Source organism: Tachypleus tridentatus, chromosome 8 (genome assembly GCF_004210375.1).
Source record: "Tachypleus tridentatus isolate NWPU-2018 chromosome 8, ASM421037v1, whole genome shotgun sequence".
In the NCBI taxonomy this organism is placed as follows: domain Eukaryota; kingdom Metazoa; phylum Arthropoda; class Merostomata; order Xiphosura; family Limulidae; genus Tachypleus; species Tachypleus tridentatus.
Window position 1 is genome coordinate 5,993,109 of NC_134832.1, and position 20,240 is coordinate 6,013,348.

Here is a 20,240-nt window from a genome sequence, read left to right on the forward strand (position 1 = left end):
TTGTAAGTTCACGTGGATGAAGGGGTGTAATTAGGATTAAGCTTTGGAGATGTAATCCACTATTCTAGAACAAGAAATACATTAAGTTAAAAACTACTCAGAGATGATCACTCTTTGTAATACATATTAGTTGTAAGTTTCTTGTTGTTGTTTGTTTGTTTTTCCCTCCCAACCGTGGGGACGTTATAAAGTTACGGTCAATCCCACTATTCGTTGGTAAAAGAGTAGCCCAAGAGTTGGCGGTGGGTGGTGATGACTAACTGCCTTCCCTCTAGTCTTACACTGCTAAATTAGGGACGGCTAGCACAGATAGCCCTCGAGTAGCTTTGTGCGAAATTCCAAAACAAAATATATGTTTGTTTTTTGTTGTGTTTTTTTTTTTTTTTTTTGGGGGGGTGATTTCCCAACGATTTATTGCAGCTTGAAGACGCTTGTCACACAATAAAACTGGTTTCTTGATGTAAAACGAACGTCCTTGAAGCAGTACATGAAAAGTGATGTGTACAGTTTGTTGAAACAGGGGAATTCCCTCTACCTAACGTAACAAAATTAGTGAAAGTTCAAAATATTACGAACCTGAATACCGTTAAGATCTGAGTGCCTTAAAAACATTTCATAATTCCAAACTTTGTGCTATGTTCCCATATAAACTTGTTATTTTTATCTACATTTATGTTTTATGAAAACAAAAATGTAGGTGACAAGAAATGCAACAGATGACGCGCATGTAGCAAGTTAACTTCTACTGTCAGTTTTTTTCACGTAGATGTCTGCGTCACTGAAGGGACCTTCACACCAAGTACCTACGATTGGTTGCTTGTAGATACGTTAGAGACATAGCTTATAATTAAACGGGTTACGTAGAGATGACCTTCGGCTGAACAAGGAGAATTGTATCAAGAAAGAACATTTAAACTCCTATAAATCGCCTTTCTCTTACACTTCATCATTTACCAACTGAATTAATGTGCTGTGTGTTAAAAAGATTAAAGAAACTACTAATAATATACTAACGTAATTTGTTTTACTAATTTATCCAATAAAATAGAAATTATATGAGATGGTTCGTAGACTAAATACATTTATCAAAGAAATAGAAACGTTTAGTGGTCCAGATGAAGTGAAAAAACTGAGACAAAGAGTGATCAAAGAACTTGACGAAACAGATTGGTCAGGTAAGGTAAATAATCAAAGTAGCTGAAAAATGGATAAAAACAATAACTTAAACAACAGATGGCAGTGCTGGTGAAATGTCAGTTAGTTAAATGTGAAAATACGGTATATTTATGCCAACGAAAGACAAGACAAAATTTTACGGTGGTTCTTGATACTTCCTCAGTTTTCTATATTTTTTTCAAAAGAGTGTATATTTCAGAAGCCGTACCTTATTTTTATTCTAAATTAACTCATCGTTTAACAAATACTTAGTGTAAAATTCTTTAGGCATACATATTTTTATATTATAACACATGTATATTTGATATTTTTGTAACAGTGAAACCTCTTCATTATGTATTCACGAATGTAAACGGCTGCCTATTTTCTTACACCAGATGTACTAGACTTGCAGCATATTTCACCAAAAGGCTTAAGTATCAGTACGTATATCCTGTTAATCAAACTCAGCTGCGATACGTTAAAGAAGATAAATTCATAAAGTAATCCTGCTGTGTGATCAGATCAAGATTAAGAGTTATACACTAGTGCTACTGGATGTTTCGATGAGGGTTAAGATGTAGAGTATAAGATACACACTAGTGCTATTGAATGTTTAGATGAGAATTAGGGTTTAGAGTAGGAGATACACGTTAATCCTGCTGCGTGTTTAGATGAGGGTTAAGATTTAGAGTAGGAGTTACACATTCGTGCTATTGCGTGTTTAGCTGAGAGTTAACATTTAAAGCAGGAGATTAAGAATTATGAAATTGAAAGAAACATCACGCACTGACACCCTAATAGTGTGGTTGAATATATGTTACTTTTATCTTACAACAGTTCGTTTCAGTAAATGATCAGACAAATGTCTTGTTATTCAAAAATAGTACTAATTTATACATTTCGTTACGATTGCTTAAAATTCAAGATTATGTAACATAACTTTCGCCCGTTTCTGTTTTACATCAACAAACATCATAATCAAATACAGTATAAAATACTGACATTCTACACTTTTATACATAAAAATCTCCAAAAGCAAGAACCGTGTAAGTGATATTTGAGTCGAGTTTACGTCTATGAATACCGTATAAATCATTTTAGTATCAAAGTTCCACTCTTCATCAGATAATATTTTCACTTCTTGAATTTTATTTTTATTATCAACTCGTAATCACGTATTTATTTACATGTAAAAAATATTTCAGGAATATCCACGAAAAATATATAAATGTTGGTTTGTCTCTTGGTTATTATAATATGTATACTTTATTTGTTGCTACCAAGGGGTCGTCATTTTAAATATTTTTATATTAGGTTGAGGAATAATTCGTGAGCGTTTTTAAATAATTTCATTCAAGCATTACATGCAAGACTATACAATACTTCAATGCATGAACACATCACACCCAAAACATTTATTATGATACTTTATTTCATGTAATACCTAGGTATATAGTATGCATTGTTTTAAACGAAATTGCAAGAAATTAAATGCGAAAAGCAGATGGTGTCGAAAATGCTCGATTTTGTCCACTTGACATTTCATTTAATGAGCTGAAAATGAAAGCAAAAAATTAAAGACATATGAAAATCAAACACACCATCTATTAGAGCAAAAAATTATCTACCAAATGACATGAAATATTTTGCGAAAGCGTTTCATTTATGAATATATTTTGTTAACTTGAAAAAACGCTCACGCATTATTCCTCAACCCAATAGTTCTGATATTACAAAAATAACTCACCCTTGAATTTCAAACTGTGGAACAGAAGAGTGAAAGTTAAATTGAAGTACAGAATCTAAACCAAAATTAGGAATCTTTCCGGGGAAGTTGTATTAAGTATTTCAATTCCTGTAAAGTATTGACCTATATTGAATACAAGTTTTTATAAAGATTTAGATCATTGGAAGGTTGTTGATACTTACGCTTTTTTGTTGTTAAAATTATCGTGCTTAACATTTGAAAAACGGGGTTTGTCAGTGTCAAGCTTTTATATGTATGGATGGGCTAAATTCTTCATAACAGATGTTATGATTTGTTGGAAATAAATTTCAGCAAAAAACAAACAGCACATAGTCCACTTATTTTAAAATAATATATTAAAACAAGACAAACTTATATACAAATGTTCGCTACACTGTTGGTTATCACAGTTGTATCCAGAGCTTTAAATAATTCTCTTTCTTCGTCAAAATCCACACAGGTGAGTTCTGATATTTTAAAATAGAACTTTAGAAGTCGAATTATTCTTCCTAATTTATTATTACAATACAGTCTGTGATACTTTCACCTTAAAATTCAATTGACATGACAAATTACTTCTCTTACTTTGTTATTGTAACACAATCCGTGATAATTTTGTTTTAGAAATCGCCACTATAAGATCAAAATCACTCAATCTTAATATATTTGGACGCATATATATAGCCCAAAAGAAGCCTAGAACGCTCTACACTCTAAAAGATATTATGATGCAATAATACTTAACTGGAAAAAATTAGGTTTTAGTCACATGACGCAATAATTTAACAATCGTTAATTAGTAACTACACAACGTATAAATCAGGGGTTCGATTCCCCTCGGTGGGCTCAGCAGATTTGTTTGTTTGTTTGAAATTTCGCACAAAGCTACTCGAGGGCTATCTGTGCTAGCCGTCCCTAATTTAGCAGTGTAAGACTAGATGGAAGGCAGATAGTCATCACCACCCACCGCCAACTCTTGAGCTACTCTTCTACAAACAAATAGTGGGATTGACAATAACATTATAACGCCCTCACGGCTGGGAGGGCGAACATGTTTGTCGTGACTCGGGCGCGAACCCGCGATCCTCAGATTAAGAAGCGCACGCCTTAACGCGCTAGGCCATGCCAGGCCCAGGCTAAGCAGATAGCCCGATGTGGCTTTGATGTAAGAAAAAACAAACACATACACAACGTATACTTTCTGAACAATTACGTAAACAACCTCGCGATAAACCACTGTTTTTAAAAATAACTGAATTTTACACTCACGCTACATAACTCTCGTATTAAATTCAAATGGAAACAGTCGTGTATATCTAACGCTTAACCTTCAGACATTTTGGAAAGAATAAAACAGCAGAATGAGTTAGTGGTTTCCATGACTTTTTTTAAATTATTGTTGTTATTGATTTTAAAGAAAAGGATGCTTTTACAAATAGTAACTTCATATAATTTATAAATCTCTAGCGTACGATTAGTCACAATGTATATCTTATGTGTGAAAAAATAATAAAAGAAAATCATTGATGATAAACTTGTTATTTTCAATAAAAATATCAAATACTACTAATATCTTTTACAAAAGAGCAAATATGTAATAAAATATTTTATCTCAGACTTGATTATTATTTTCAACTAAGATGTCAAACAGACAAGACGCCCGTTTGTTAAGACGACTCGCTAAATACACTTCCAGTATACAAAATACTTTATAGTCTTCCATATATATAATTTATATTTGATAGAACAACTTGTTATTGTTTCTCGATGCTCATAATAAATCTATCACAAGTTACACGATTGAAAAACAAATTGTTGATATCCAGTTTTCTAAAGACTATAATTTATGGTTGTTATTAATTGCATTTCAAATCTATATGATCTACAAGATATTCAGTGTGTGAAAGATTATGATTACTACTGTGATTTGATTTCCAGATCTATATGATCCACGAGACGTCCAGCGTCTGAAAGATGATGATTATTTCTGTAAGAGAATCTTGAGACACCGATCTGGTAATATAGATGCCTCTGTGGAAATAATAAAAACTGTATTCAAATGGCGAAAAGAATTTGGTATTCATGGTTAGTATGTGTTTACGGTACGGTAATAAAACGTAATATTATCTGACTACTAATATTTAGTTTGTGATTATGCTATAGTAACCAAAAACAATATTATTTGAGTGTGAGTGATTTGTCTATTTATAGTGTTATAGCTCAAACTATCATTACTCGAATAATAATGTTTTTGTTTACTAGTACATAATTATAACGTGACCATCAATGCTCACCAAAAAATTATTATTTGCGTGTAAATGATTAGCTCATGTTTATAAGATTTTTATTCATTTCTATCGAGACTTCTCGAAACTACATATTTTTCTAACATCATGAATAGCCCACGTTTATGGCGTAGTAACCAAAAATTATAATACCTGGAAATTAGTGGTGTTTTGTTTCTCTGAATGTTCGTATAATAAATTATCATATTTTTATGTGTTCAAAACTAGACAGGTATATTTTTAAAGCAAAATGTGTATTTCAGATGCAGTGTGAATACAATGAATAAAATCATGTTTATTTGTGTATGTTTTTGAATTTTATAAACATTTATAACAAAAAACTTAATTTTTAATTAAGTTGAAACTTTCGTTCTTTTAGGATTAAATTATTCCTTCTGCTTACAATTAGTTGTTTGTCTATCTCTAATTACTTTAGGGTGCTTGTACAAAGCTAGTGCTCATAAGACTTAATTAATAAATTTTACTTTAGATACTTGATATTAACGCTAATAATTGTAGTAAACTGTAGAATATGTTTGAAGCTAAGCACAAAGCTACACAATGGTCTCTGACCACCACGAGTGTTAGCGTTGTAAGACTGCAGACATACCACTGTGCAACTGGGAGTTAATGAAACTTGAATGACTAAAAGTAAATTTTAGCATGGAAAGGAAAAAGCTTTATTATTACCTTGACTGATCCGGCTTTTTAAGGTTAGATTTAAGCTTAAATAAGTTGTGATTGTTGCATTGGTGCAATGTTTGAAAGCACGAAAATAATACCACACTAGAATAATAAGTCGATTTTATTCACATTAATTTGGGATGGATCGTTTGCTTTGAAGTCTGAATAGAGAAGCCGTTTTAGTATTGATTAAACGTATGGCTCATTTCAAATGGTTCTAACTTGTTTTAAAATCCTGACCATGATAATCCTTTTCCTGGTAATTACTTAAAATAATTAACAAAGTCCTCAATCGACAAAAACAAACTTTTTTTTTTCATTTCATTCAGTTCACCCAGTGTCTAGCTCAGCAGTAACCTCGAGACATTATAACACAAAACTCAGGGTTGTATATTTACAATGAGCGTGACTTAGATAACACATTGTGTGTTTTTTTTTTATTTTGGAAAGCATATTTCTTCATAACATTAAATATTTTCGTTGTTGTTGTTTTACGTGTTACAGATCTGAAAGAAGTAGACATAGATTCTGACATCATCAGTAAAGGTGCTGTTTTTACGTACAATGAAGACAAGGAAGGGAACCCAATACGTAAGTAAATACGTGTATATTTTATATTAGTAACCCTTATTGTGGTGTGGTAAGTGTAAGCTCTTACGCAGCTCGACTGCTATTTTATAATAACAAAAAAACAACTGGAACAACGTTTAAGTAGGCTTAAAAGAAACGTAGACAATAGGAAAGAAATAGTTAACTCTATTCGGTACTTTAGAATAAACTAATACCATTGCCATGTTCGCCACAAACACACGTCGATATTGTTTTAAGGAGAAGCGATAATTTGCTAAGATTATACTCGATGGTTATTTTGAAGAATGTTTGCACGAAACTACTTGCTTTTATTGCCTAATATTTGTTCTAACTAAGGTTGCGGTTTTCAAACTAATGCTCTATACCAGCACACTCCATTATATTTTTGATTATAACATAAGATAAAGTGAGTATTTGGTTAACAAACTGCTCTCGTTTCGTTATAAAGAATAAGTCCTTTTTATTTGCGATGATAATTTATTGTCCTCGTACATGTATAAACACTTCCTGTTAGTCTGGATTTTTAACACAACCAGATACACTATAAGACAGCTGTTAACCTATATATATCTAGTATAACGGACAGACAGAGTCCATTTTGTTTCGGCATTGTTTTAAGCCAAGCTTGAGAAAAATTAGTAAATTTACTCTTGTTGTTCTTCTTTTTCTTTTGTTGCAACTTTTGTCTAAGGAGAAAATAATTAATATATACCATGCTCATACGTACACATACACGTGTGTATATCATGTGAACTAGTTATTTAAATTAAAGTGAATTTGGTCTTCGTGAAGTTAATCAAAAGTTAAATTTCAGGAATGAAATTTACCATATGATAATTACATACAAATACAATTTTATATATTACATACAAAAATATTTCATGTGTCATTTGGAGCTATATGCAAAAATCCGAAGAGGGAACATTTACTATCCAGTTGCCATTGCTTGTAATTCCAGTATGTTTTATCTCTTGCATTGGAACATTTCCTAAAATAATTAAAATATGCCTCTCCTAGAAATAATTAATATTAAAATGATTTATTGAATGAGACGCAAGCGGATCTATTTCATGAAATGCACTAGAAGTGAGTAGCGTTTTAAAGTGTTTCACCGTGTAATGTCCCACGGTGGGAACCGCAGTAAGTCTTTGGATTTATAACGCTAAAATCAAAAGTTCGACTCCCCAGACACAAAGATAGCCTGATGTGGTTTTTCTACACACAAACTGTGGAGTTTCTAATTAGAGATTAGAATTCAACACAAAACACTGCAGAAAAATAATTAATAGGAAGAGATTATGAGTCCATTTATTGTATATATTTGTTAATATGAATAAAGACACTTTGTATTTTTTTCCAAATCAAAATTTTGTTTCCTGTTTACATACAAGCAATTGCTTTTATCTATTTCTAACGAAAAATAACAAATTGATTATAAGAATTCCTCATCTTTAATGTTCTCAAATATTTGAAGAATGTCATTATTTCGAATAAAAGACAACTGTCAGTTTTTGAAAATACATTTTAGAGTAGGCTGCTTGTTACCCTATAAGTCTTGATTCAAGCAATAGTAAAATATCTTGAACCTAATATTTTCTTTTGTGTGTGTATGAGCAGGTTTTATTATTTATTTTTTGATACACTTTGACGAATATTTTCGTTAAAAAGTGTCTTGTTTGTTTGTTTTTTTTATTTCGCGCAGAGCTACTCGATGGCTATCTGCGCTAGCTGTCCCTGATTTAGCAGTGTAAAACTAGAGGGAAGGCAGCTAGTCATCACCACCCACCGCCAACTCTTGGGCTATTCTTTTACCAACGAATAGTGGGATTGACCGTCACATTATAACACCCCCACGGCTGAAAGGGCGAGCATGTTTGGTACGACCGGGATTCGAACTCACGACCCTCGGACTACGAGTCGAACGCGTTAAAAAGTGATCGAATGATAAATTGTCGTAGAAACATGATCAAGTTAGAATTAATCTATTAATACAGTTTTCTGTATTTTGTAGGATTAATTGATAATCTGTTATTTGTGGTCGTTTACTAGTGATTTTGAGGGTAAATTGCCACAGAAAAGATCCGGCCACGGTGATTGAAAGGAAAAAAATAATATGCTACTGGACTGAAAAACTCGAAAGAGAAATTAAAGACGGATCAATGTCTGTTCTCTTGGATTGTTCAGACACTGGCTTAGTTAACATGGTAAGTTTTATTTATTTATTGTAATGTATATAATATAAAACTTATTTTGAACCTCGCATAAAAATAAATCAGTTTAGAAAGTATTAGTAGACAACTGATAAGTCAGCACTAGAATTTAAAATATAATTCGGCAAAAATTGAGTAAATGAAAAATTAGTACTTAAATTTTGAACTAAATAAGTTTGCAAAAAGAGTTGGTCCTACACGTTGTGTTACTTATTACAATTAACCTCAAATTTCAAATCAATTATAATAAACATCCGCATATCGTTTTTATTGTTATAGACTATTTGATCTGAAGTAATGTGATTTAATTCTTTAAAAATTCAATAATACTTTAAACAGGATATATTTTTGTCCATGGTTTGAATTAAAGTATAGTTAATTCTGAATTTAAATTGCCGGTAGATTTCACTGAAAAATAATTCACTTTTTTCTTACTCAAACCTTTCTCTATGACATATTTTGCATAAAAACATGATTTTCAATTTAAAATGAAAGTTGAAAATTTTACTGTTGATTTATGTTCAGAGAGTAAAATAAAAATAATTGGGAATTTTTTACTGTTTGTTACTACAAGGAGCAGTGGTTTTTAAATTGTGTTTGTGAGCCTCCAAAAAATTCAGTTGCGTCTCCTCACAGTTTGGAATTTCAGAGATTACGGGGGGAAAACCATATAATGTAATCTGACGTTTAATGGTGGTTACGGAATGCTACCAAGTGAGATTAATAAAAGTTAATTGCAACATTATTCTCTCTCTCTCTCTCTTTTTTCTGTGGTTTATTTCTATATAAACTATTTATTTTTTATTACCAAATCTTTTTAAGACAAAAGCTGACACGTAACTAACTAGGGATTTAGTAACTTTATGTTACAATGTAGAAGGCGAACAAAACAGAAAATCGTATGCTGATCAAAACTCACAATTATGTGTATGACACTGATTATGCTAAAACATGATTATGTAAGTAGTGTATGCTCCTTCACAGGATGTGGAATTCACACTGTTTCTGATGAGACTCTTTGCAATTCATTATCCTGCGTTTGTTGGTGAGTGTTGAAAAAATTATTGTTGCAAGCTAAAAATATTTTAATACAATGCTACAAATTATAAATGTGCTGTTTTTGTTTTGTTTTTTAGTTTACCATATCTGGCTCGCTAATTTTTCACCTAGTTTATTTTTATTTATTATCATATATTATTTTGTAGCTCAATCTAAATTTAAATGTCACTTAAATATTTCTGTAAGGTCAAATTATTATTATACGATAGGTATTACAAAATTAAAGAAGGACTATCGTTAGCAATTAAACTGAGTAATATGCGGTGTGTGGTTTCGTTTTATCAAACAAATAGGTTTTTGTTTACCCTTTGCTTTAGTTAGTAATCGATAAACTATTCTTAAAGTGAGAGCTAGCACTATGTTTAATCGACTGTGTCACGTGGTTTGGAATCACGATCTTTACAAAACTATTCTAAATTGAGCCTTTCACACGCCCAAACACAATTTATATTTTTCATTTCATGCATCTTCTCGAGAGAATATAAATAATCAAGGTGTATTATAAACTTTTTATTTCTTGTCAGAGTTGAATTTATTCTTATCGTAATTACTAATGTGAAGATAACATATGTTTCAGAAAATTGAACATTCATTTGGTGTTTACTTTCATTTTTTAATTCACATTTCTCAAATGTTTCAGACCATATTTACGTATTTGACATGCCATGGATAATGAATGGTAAGTGTTTCTTTTCATTACTTTCTTTCTTAATGAGAATTCACTACAATATATCATGCTCATAATTTGAATAAACTCTATCTTATAAGCACGAGTACAGTTGAACAAGCAAGATTAAAAGTGGTTGACGAAAAATTGCACTTTTAATACTGAAAGAGAGGAACCTAAAGGAACACAGTACCAATTGCTTTTTCTATGAAGATGGGTGGTGAATAGAATTAAAAAAAAAACTCCCGATATTCAGTGGTTTTATTTTCACAAATAGGATGCAACGTCAACAAAATGAAGTTTATTTCTTAAGATACACTGCTGGTCACAATCTTAATACCAATGAACATAAAGAAAAATATGCATTTTGCGTTGTTAGACTCAACCATTTATTTGAGTAGTTTCGAAAGATCAAAATAAGAAAAGGGAAAATAAAATAAAAAACTTTTTTAGCATTTAATAGGGAAAATGTAAACACTATGAAATTAGCCTAAATACTAGCTGGTCAAAAGTTTAAGACCATACTGTAACGAAGCGTTAATCGGTAATCACGTAACGAAATTCAGTCATTTGTGTTCAAGCATTAGCGTTGTCAACATCTTCCACTGACATCTCGTGTGTTACATTGGGTAAAAACAAGGCAAAGGCTAAAACGTTGACATAGTTTGAACGTGGCAGAATTGTCGTGCTGCAAAAGCAAGGTCTCTCTCAACGTGCCATCACTGGTGAGATTGGGCGTAGTAAAACTGCGGTTGCAAATTTTTTAAAAGACCCTGAGGGATACAGAACGCGAATTTCAAGTGGTCGGTCTAAGAAAATTTCGTCGGCGTTAAGCAGGAGGATTCGACGGATTGTCCGGCAAGACACCAGCTGATCGTCGAATCAGATTAAAGCCTTTACGGACGCAGAAGGACAATAAGACGGCATCTACGAGAAAAACTTTAAAATCCGTAAACGTCTTCAAATACCACGCCTTCTTCCACACCACGAAACAGCTCGGTTAAACTTTGCTGAGAAGCACCAAGCATGGAACGTAGAAAGTGGACGAAGGTTTTGTTCTCTGATGAGAAAAAAATTAACCTAGATGGTCCAGATGTCTTCCAATGTTACTGGCACGATAAGGATATTCCACCGGAGACATTTTCTACACGACACAGTGGAGGAGATTCCATCATGCTCTGAGTGCTTTCTCCTTCCATGGAACAATGGAGCTTCAGGTTATACAGGGGCGTCAAACAGCAGCTGGCTACATTGGCATGTTGGAGAGAGCATCCTTATTGACTAAAGGCCCTCGCTTGTGTGGAAATGACTGGATCTTTCAGCAGGGCAAAATCTTTTTCGTGGCGAATAACGTGATTCTTTTGGACCATCCAGCGTATTCGCCCGAACGGAACCCTATTGAAAATGTTTGGAGGTGGATGGCAAGGGAAGTCTATAGAAAGGGACGTCGATTCCAAACAGTGCATGATCTTCGTGAAGCCATCTTCACCACTTGGAATAACATTCCAACCAGCCTTCTGCAATGTTTATATCGACCATGCCAAAGCGAATGTTCGAAGTTATTCGCAATGACGGCCGTGCAACTCACTACTGAGACGTCTTGTTGGGCATTTCCTACCCTGTTTAGGACTTCTTTTTGGTATGGTCCTAAACTTTTGACCAGCTAGTATTCAGCCTAATTTCATAGTGTTTGCATTTTCTTTATTAAATGCTAGAAATGTTTTGTATTTTTATTTTCCTTTTTCTTATTTTCATCTTTCGAAGTTCTATTCAAATATATGGTTGAGTCTAAAAACGCAAAATGCATATTTTTTATTTATGTTAATTAGCCTTAAGATTTTGGCCAGCAGTGTATATGTGATGTAGCTCCGATTAACGTGTAGAGATAAAATATTTGTTTATATTATTTTTAGATCAATATCTGGTCTTTCGCTTAAATTGAATAATTCGTATGTGTTGTGTGATGCTTCAGATATAATACCTTTGTTGTAATCTCACACAAGTGCTCAAGCTAAAATTTTTGAGAAAATCACATGAACTGTAAATTTCTTTCTGCATTCCTATTAATTTGACTATTTCGGATTCAAAAACATGCCCTGTTTTTGAATTCAAAATGGACAAATTAATATAAATGTGTGAAAATTTTCGCTGCTTATGTGATTTTTATCACAACCTTTAGGCCAAATGTTTCAAATGCTTCATAAGTTTCCAGGTTTAAACAATAACAGTTGCTTTCCATAATGAATGAAACTAAACGTACACGTTTAACTGATAAAGCTCGACTGAGCTTGAGCAGGCAAAACAGTAAACAGTATTGACTTTTTTACTTCAGAAATTTATACTTGTTCATAAATGTTGTATAAAATTGTTACTTTAATATAACACCAATTTGAATAGCGTGTTGGAAAGTTATCAAAAAAATACTCCCTAAGGAAGCGGCAGATAGGATCAAGTTTCTATCCACGACATCTTTCACGGATTTCTTTGATGCCAAATCTCTTCCTCCGCACTTAGGTGGTACCGTAAGTAATTCTTTATTATACTTTCTTTTTTCAGTGGTTATTTTTTGTAAGATAAGTTGAGTAAACGAGTATAGTGAATTAAGCATGTTGATCTAGCGTTTGGTTTGGTCAAATGAACACACAAATAAATTAATTTGTTAATAATAGAATAACTGATAAGATAATCAAAGCGTAGGGACACTATTGAAAAAAATGAAGATGTTCCACTCAGAATTCTTGCTTTCCTACACACTTTGTGGGTATTTACACTCTGATCTTGACCCAAAGGATGATTTAGGCTTTAATATTAAGAAAGGCAGACGATGCTATACTACGATATCTGAGTGAAACAGATATGGTTGTTTGTTGTTAACTTTATGACAGACGATGCTATACTACGATATCTGAGTGAAACAGATATGGTTGTTTGTTGTTAACTTTATGACAGACGATGCTATACTACGATATCTGAGTGAAACAGATATGGTTGTTCGTTGTTAACTTTATGACAGACGATGCTATACTACGATATCTGAGTGAAACAGATCTAGTTGTATTTTGTTAACTCTCTGGCAGACGATGCTATCCTGCGATATCTGAGTGAAACAGATCTTGTTGTTTGTTGTTAAATCTCGTTCGGAAAGTTTTCTAGCAACAAAAAACACCAATTAGAACGCAGTTAAAGACCAACCATTGATTCTTTTCATCAAAGTGTGAAACTAATGATCCAGAAAAGGTAATTTTTTTATCACAAAAGCCCACAGCCTAACAAATCAATAAATTTTAAACTGGTAAAACTAGGAAACTGCGACATACGTAAAATAGAGAGTAGGGGAAATCAATAGTGTATCAATTTAAAATCAAACTCTAGAAATAATATACATGGATTTTGATACGTTTGTGTTAATATTCTAGAAGTATGAACTTGTTTATAAGATTGCCATAGGAAATTTATTAAGTGATAAAACGAATTTATGTAAACACACTTTTTCACTTTTTAGATTTTATTGAACAATCTAGAAGGTTAGTTTAAGAATAATTCATAAAAATGTATTTCTATTCGTAACTTCTCTCGAAAAATGCAGTTGTATAATTAAAGCCAGAAGATCGGTTATTTTTGTTTCGGAACGTAATTTCTGGTACTTAGCCTGAGTTACTTTCAACTTAGATATTGCAAAAATCACTTTTTTTAAATCAAATCAGTATTGTCTTATACTCATTTTTCCCTTTTATTCCTCCATAAGTAACGAGTTAATTATATTTATTTGCTGGTTTTCTTAAAACAACTTGTATCTTTTGCTGTCTCAGTCTGGTGTAGGACAGTGAATGGACTTCTTTAGCTGGAAGTTCAATTTACTACCCATATATTAATACCTTCAACCTTATGTAAATCTACCATCACCTCATTAACCTAAAAATACGAAACTCTAAACAGTAATAAACATATCTATATTACTTTGAAAAAGTTAATGTAAATGTATTTTAAGTTTCCATTTCAATAATTTGATATTTATTTTAACCTGGCTTTATCAGTTAAATGTCTTCCACAAAAATATAATCACGTATTTTAAAAATTTTAAGGTTTTATATTACAGCTTTTAACATTTAATTTATCTTGGAAGCACTTCTGAACCTCGCCAAAAGTATATTTTTGATAAAATTTTGTTGCTAATACCCACTTCATCAAGACAATATTGTATGAATTGTGTACATCTAAATGAGAAAGATGTATCTCAGTTTCTAAAATGAAAATACATCCTGAGAATCCAACTGAAATGAAGGTGCAAGAAAAGTCATTGAACCAGTTCGATCATTCATAAGTTCTTAAATATGAATTTTTATCTGCCTTTCACAAATTGAGTTACCATTTACTAAACACAACACAATCCAGAACCTAAGCGTATGCTTACAAGAATCTACAATGCATGAAGACCTTAAATCCTTATGATGATAAACTATTATACTGGTGATAGTTGAAACTCCTATATTAGACGACTAAAGAATCCAAACGCCTCGTTGCGAACATATAACAAATTTACGACTTCGTTCTTAGTCATCTGTCAATATGCATGTCCAAGGTGTAACCACGTCTGTATAGGCTCTGCAATTCGTTGTTTGAGTTCGATAACAAAAGAAAAAAGGGTAATTTTCCATCGTTGTTTACAAGACTGTGACTTCATTTCTAGTGTTAATGATTTCGGCAGATTGGAAGGTGCATCCAATGAGAAAATGCTAAGAAAGAGAAAGGTTGTGAACTTACAAAATACGTTAGAATAGAAGAAGCTAGAAAAATCTCAGTTTGAACATTATAGTTGAGAAGAACCAGAAAGAACAAGAATTTAGATTCTCTGTAATTGTGAAACAAACAATTTTTATCACGTATTATATAAAAACTATTGGTTTACGGGAGAGAAAGATCGTCACTTTGTGCAATGAATAATTGATCACACTGACTTTTACAACAGTGTACAATGTGTTGAGGTTTGATTCACGCTAATCTGCTCTAAGACGGCTTTAATTATATCCTGAATGTAGTTTTCCATCTCAGTTTTGCAGCAGTAATGTTGTTTAATAGGAACTTTCAAAAATCGATAAACTTAGAAGTAACAGTCGTTACACTTCTTAAGTTACAAGCGTGTTACTTCAATGGTTTCCTTAATGACTAAACGAGAAACGAAATTATGTTCTACACCAGTTAGAAATACCATTTCCGAACAAATTAAAGTTTCTGGAAGATAAGTTTTAAGTCATTAAATTTCACAAGATAATGCAGTTAAAAGTGAAAAATTATCATTCCAAAAATCATATTAAAATATCTTATTTTAAAAAACTTTCAAAAATGATATGTATATATGGGCCCGGCGTAGCCAGGTGGTTAAGACACTTGACTTGTAATCTAAGGATCGTAGGTCACATCAAATATGCTCGCCTTTTTAGCTATGGAAACGTTATAATGTGACGTTCAATTCCACTATTTGTTGGTAAAAGAGTAGCCCAAGAGTTTGCGGTGGGTGGTGATAACTAGCTGCCTTTCCTATAGTCTTACACAACTAAATTAGGAACGGCTAGTGTAGATAGCCCTCATGTGCTTTGCGCGAAATTCAAAAAAACAAACTACAAACCAATGTTGTATGCAAAAACGTGTTAATAGCTACAACTCGATTGGATCATTATTCGACTGAAAAAGACCTGGCTATAGTTTGTAATCTAAAATCATCTGAGCAAAGGCGACGATTTTATTAATGTTAAATATTCGTAGTCATTTCAGTGAAAATTCCAAGGAAATTGAAGTGATTTGTTTATTGTGTACAGACTACTGTGTTGGAAATTCTAACAGTTACTACAAATCTGCGATACTTTTACTCTATAATTATCTGTATCCTAGGTTGCAAGTAGTGCTAATCACTTACGATATCACAAACGTAGTTGTAAAGTAAAACTACTTAAGTCACACTGTCATTATATCCTTGAAAAAGAACATTTGTATTTCTCGAAGAAACTAGATTGTCGGATATCACAAACCGGAAATGCTAAAAAATAAATATAACCTTGACTTTTATAATATGCAATAAATCGTATTAAATATTCTTTTTTCTTTACTTTTCATCAGTGCCTAAAAGAATACAAACCGATACAGTTCTCAAATTTCACTGAAGAAGAATGTTTAAGCAGCGTAGGAAAGGACTCCACATCAATTACGAAAGAAGAAAGAGAGAAAAAAGCTTAGCACCTATCAACAAAGCATTTTTTGAAAGCATTACAAAAATATAATTTTTTTTGCTGAGGACTTTCATTGGATCCTATGATTTACGTGATGTCTTTTTAATTACATTTCTAAGAATATTTTATATTCTATATAAACCTATACACTTCTATACAAACACGTTAATTTCCTATATGAACCTAATCAAGAATACTTTCTATGGGGTTTTCTTGGTCCATAAAGCTGTCTAAATTGTGCTTTTTATACATCAGTAATGTAATAAAGTGACGCTTATCCTCCCTGTTTATCTCAGTTCATTAATGTGAATAAACCGTTTTCCATTTACACAGTTAGCCTTTTATTTTTTTGTAAATATGTGTATTATCAAATTGAAAAAATAAAGTTGGAATGTTTGATATTTATTGCATTTTTTGACTTCCTTGTTCACTAGCAGTGTAGTTTAAAGTTAAAAATGATGAGGGTATTTATTTATGACTTGTTTAGTTTATTCGATAAAACATGAAGCTGCTACCTTTATACTAAGGGAAATTCAGAATTTTCTTTTAATATTGCCTTATAAAATTAAATGCTTAAAATTTATATACTATTAAAAGTTGGATTACTAGCTTTCGTTTTTTGCAAAATTTATTTTCATAACATCATAAAAAAATACTTTAATTATATTTTAAAGTAATTCACGAAAACTTTGTGACATAATATAGAAAAAAAAAGATGCCCATGGTGAGAGGGCACTAAAAATAAGATTTGTTTAAAGCATACTCATTATTTCTTCAAATTTAGGCCAAAGGCACTATTATACAGTGTGTTGTCTGACTGTCAGTCAGTAGAAAGTAAAATTATGTCACATAGGAAATGCTTAATGTTGCAAGTTCTACTGTCGTGACATCAGTAAAACATGCGCATGCAATGAATCACGAGAAGAATTATGCACTCTGTGGGCTACAACACAACATGACATACGAACTTGAAAATCAAGCAATGAAAACATTTGTTACTCTTAGTTTTGGGTTTATTTTATTTTGAAACAGAACACTTTTGGGGATTCTGAGGAAGTACATCTAGTTTTCAATATATAATGTGTGCAAAACATGTTTGTCATTAACAGGTCTTTAACTTTTTTTAAATACTCTTGGCTTACTTATTTCTTACTTGGCTTACTGATCATAAGTTGCCTATTAATTTCTTTATCTAACAAAATCAATAAGTACGTGTTCTTAAGTTTGGTTAATTTTATACAAAAAAAACAAAAGTTATTTTTAAACACTGAAACATTGTAAAGGAATGGACACACATTTCAATTGAACACTAATTAATATTTTCTATCAGAAAAACGCATCGGACTTGAATTTAATTATATTCGTATTATTAATATAAACAAAGGTCTTAAGTTCAACAGGGCTAGCGGTCGAAACTAAACTTCACAATGTATTTATATCTTTCGTGGCATATAATTAGTAATCTACATTAGGTGTAAGAACAGCAAAAAATAACCAAAATATAAAATTACACTAATACCAAAATTAAATATAAGTATTAATATGTAATCTAATTTACAACAATTGAAAATATAACTTGGCAAAATAACTTTCAAAAACAAAATATATTATTTGTCGTCTTTGTAATAATAAAGGGGTACACTTAAACGTCATTTTGGAAATGTATCTTGAGACTTTGAAACGTTGGAGTACCAATTAAAATATGACGATTTTATTTTCTAATTCCCAGGTTTTATAAGTAAAAAAAATAGGACTTCAAATGTTTGAGACTGAAATTGCACAACATACACGAATGCTTTAGCCAGGTTGTTGTAATTCTGCAAAACAAAAACACTCATGTCCAATAACAGTTCTAAGATCCACATGTAAGTAACATTGGGAATTTTTTACTGATCCTCGGTTTTATAAAATAATCTAATTTTCTTCAAAAAGTTCTTAATATTTAGTTACTACACCAAAAGAATTTCCAATCAAGTTTAATTTGTTTCACCATTTAAGAAAACAGTCCAAAATATTGGTCAATTTATCATTAATACGACATATATTTACATAATGTATGAAATAACAACAAAAAAGTTTTAAAATGCTCTGGTATTTTGTGTTTGTTCTAAACAGGACAATACTTCTTACTTTTATGCTACCATATCGAACTAAGACTTTATTCCAAGTGTCTGTAATCGGTAACTGTTTGACTTTCTCAGTTTCCATATAAGTCCAAGGCCCGGCATGACCAGGTGGTTAAGTCACTCAACTTGTAATCCCAGGGTCGTGGTTTCGAATCCCCGTCACACCAAACATGCTCGCCCTTTCAGTCGTAGGAGCGTTATAATGTGACGATCAATCCCACTGTTCGTTAGTAAAAGAGTAGCTCAAGAGTTGGCATTGGTTGATGATGACTAACTGCCTTCCCTCTAGTCTTACACTGTTAAATTAGGGACGGCTAGCTCAAATAGCCTTCGTGTAGCTTTGTGCGAGATTCTAAACAAACCAAAACGCATAAGCCAATACAGTTTTGATAATATTCGTATCAAGGCTTTGTGTAGTCCAAGCCTCTATTATTTCCAGAGTACAGTTTCATCACATTTGTTGCATAACTTTAGATCACTATATTGCTGGAAAATGAATCTTTCCCAAGTAGGTCTTGTTATTGAGGAACTGATATAATGAGTAAAAGTGATTGCACCTTAAACAGCAATCAGGATGTACACTGCTGGCCAAAATCTTAAGGCCAATGAACATAAAGAAAAAATATGCATATTGCGCTGTTAAACTCAACCACTTATTTGAGTAGAGCTTCAAAAGACGAAAATAAGAAAAGGGAAAATAAAAAAAAACAAACTTTTAACATTTAATAGGGAAAATGTGAACACTATAAGATTAGCCTAAATACCCACTGGTCAAAAGTTTGAGACCACACCAAAAAGAAGTCCTAAACAGGGTAGGAAATGCCCAACAGGAGGTCTCAGTAGTGAGTTGCACGGCCGTCATTGCGAATAACTTCAAACATTCGCTTTGGCATGGTCGATATAAGCGTTTGCGGTAGGCTGACTGGAATGTTATTGCAAATGGTGAGGATGACTTCACGAAGATCATGCACTGTTTGAAATTGACGTCCATTTCTAAAGACTTCCCTTGCCATCCACCCAGAAACATTTTCAATGGGGTTCTGTTCGGCCGAACACGCTGGATGGTCCAAAAGAATCACGTTAGTCGCCATGAAAAAGTCCTTTGTCCTGCGGGCACTGTAGATTGCAGCGTTCTCCTGCTGAAAGATCCAGTCATTTCCACATAAGCGAGGGCCTTCAGTCAATAAAGATGCTCTCTCCAACATGCCAATGTAGCCAGCTGCTGTTTGACGTCCCTGTATAACCTGAAGCTCCATTGTTCCATGGAAGGAGAAAGTACCCCAGATCATGATGGAATCTTCTCCACTGTGTCGTGTAGAAAATGTATCCGGTGGAATATCCTTATCGTGCCAGTAACATTGGAAGCCATCCAATGTTAATTTTTGCTCATCAGAGAACAAAACCTTCTTCCACTTTTCGACGTTCCATGTTTGGTGCTCCTCAGCAAAGTTTAACCGAGCTGTTTCGTGGTGTGGAAAAAAGGCGTGGTCTT

General features: G+C 32.5%; 1 protein-coding gene across 2 annotated transcripts; it reads left to right on the plus strand.

The window, feature by feature from the left end:
• The first annotated feature begins 875 nt into the window (after nt 1–875).
• LOC143258453 (motile sperm domain-containing protein 2-like) lies at nt 876–17,021 on the plus strand. 2 transcript variants are annotated; one of them, XR_013032287.1, is made up of 8 exons: nt 876–1,175; nt 4,844–4,990; nt 6,379–6,465; nt 8,515–8,669; nt 9,660–9,720; nt 10,375–10,413; nt 12,834–12,923; nt 16,513–16,653. XR_013032287.1 is itself a non-coding variant. In XM_076517437.1 (8 exons), exons 1-8 carry the CDS (start codon nt 1,061–1,063, stop codon nt 16,627–16,629), a joined length of 846 nt encoding a protein of 281 aa, XP_076373552.1. In that variant the 5' UTR covers nt 876–1,060; the 3' UTR covers nt 16,630–17,021. The 2 variants fall into 2 exon arrangements, 1 of the variants encoding a protein (XP_076373552.1); XM_076517437.1 differs by having other exon boundaries at nt 12,799–12,923; nt 16,513–17,021.
• The last annotated feature ends 3,219 nt before the right edge of the window (nt 17,022–20,240 follow it).

Coding starts and splice junctions, on each gene's coding strand:
- LOC143258453 (XM_076517437.1), top strand. CDS start 1,061: ATGGTTCGTAGACTAAATACATTTATCAAAGAAATAGAAACGTTTAGT. Junction 1,176..4,843: donor TGACGAAACAGATTGGTCAG/GTAAGGTAAATA, acceptor TTTGATTTCCAG/ATCTATATGATCCACGAGAC. Junction 6,466..8,514: donor CAAGGAAGGGAACCCAATAC/GTAAGTAAATAC, acceptor GTCGTTTACTAG/TGATTTTGAGGGTAAATTGC.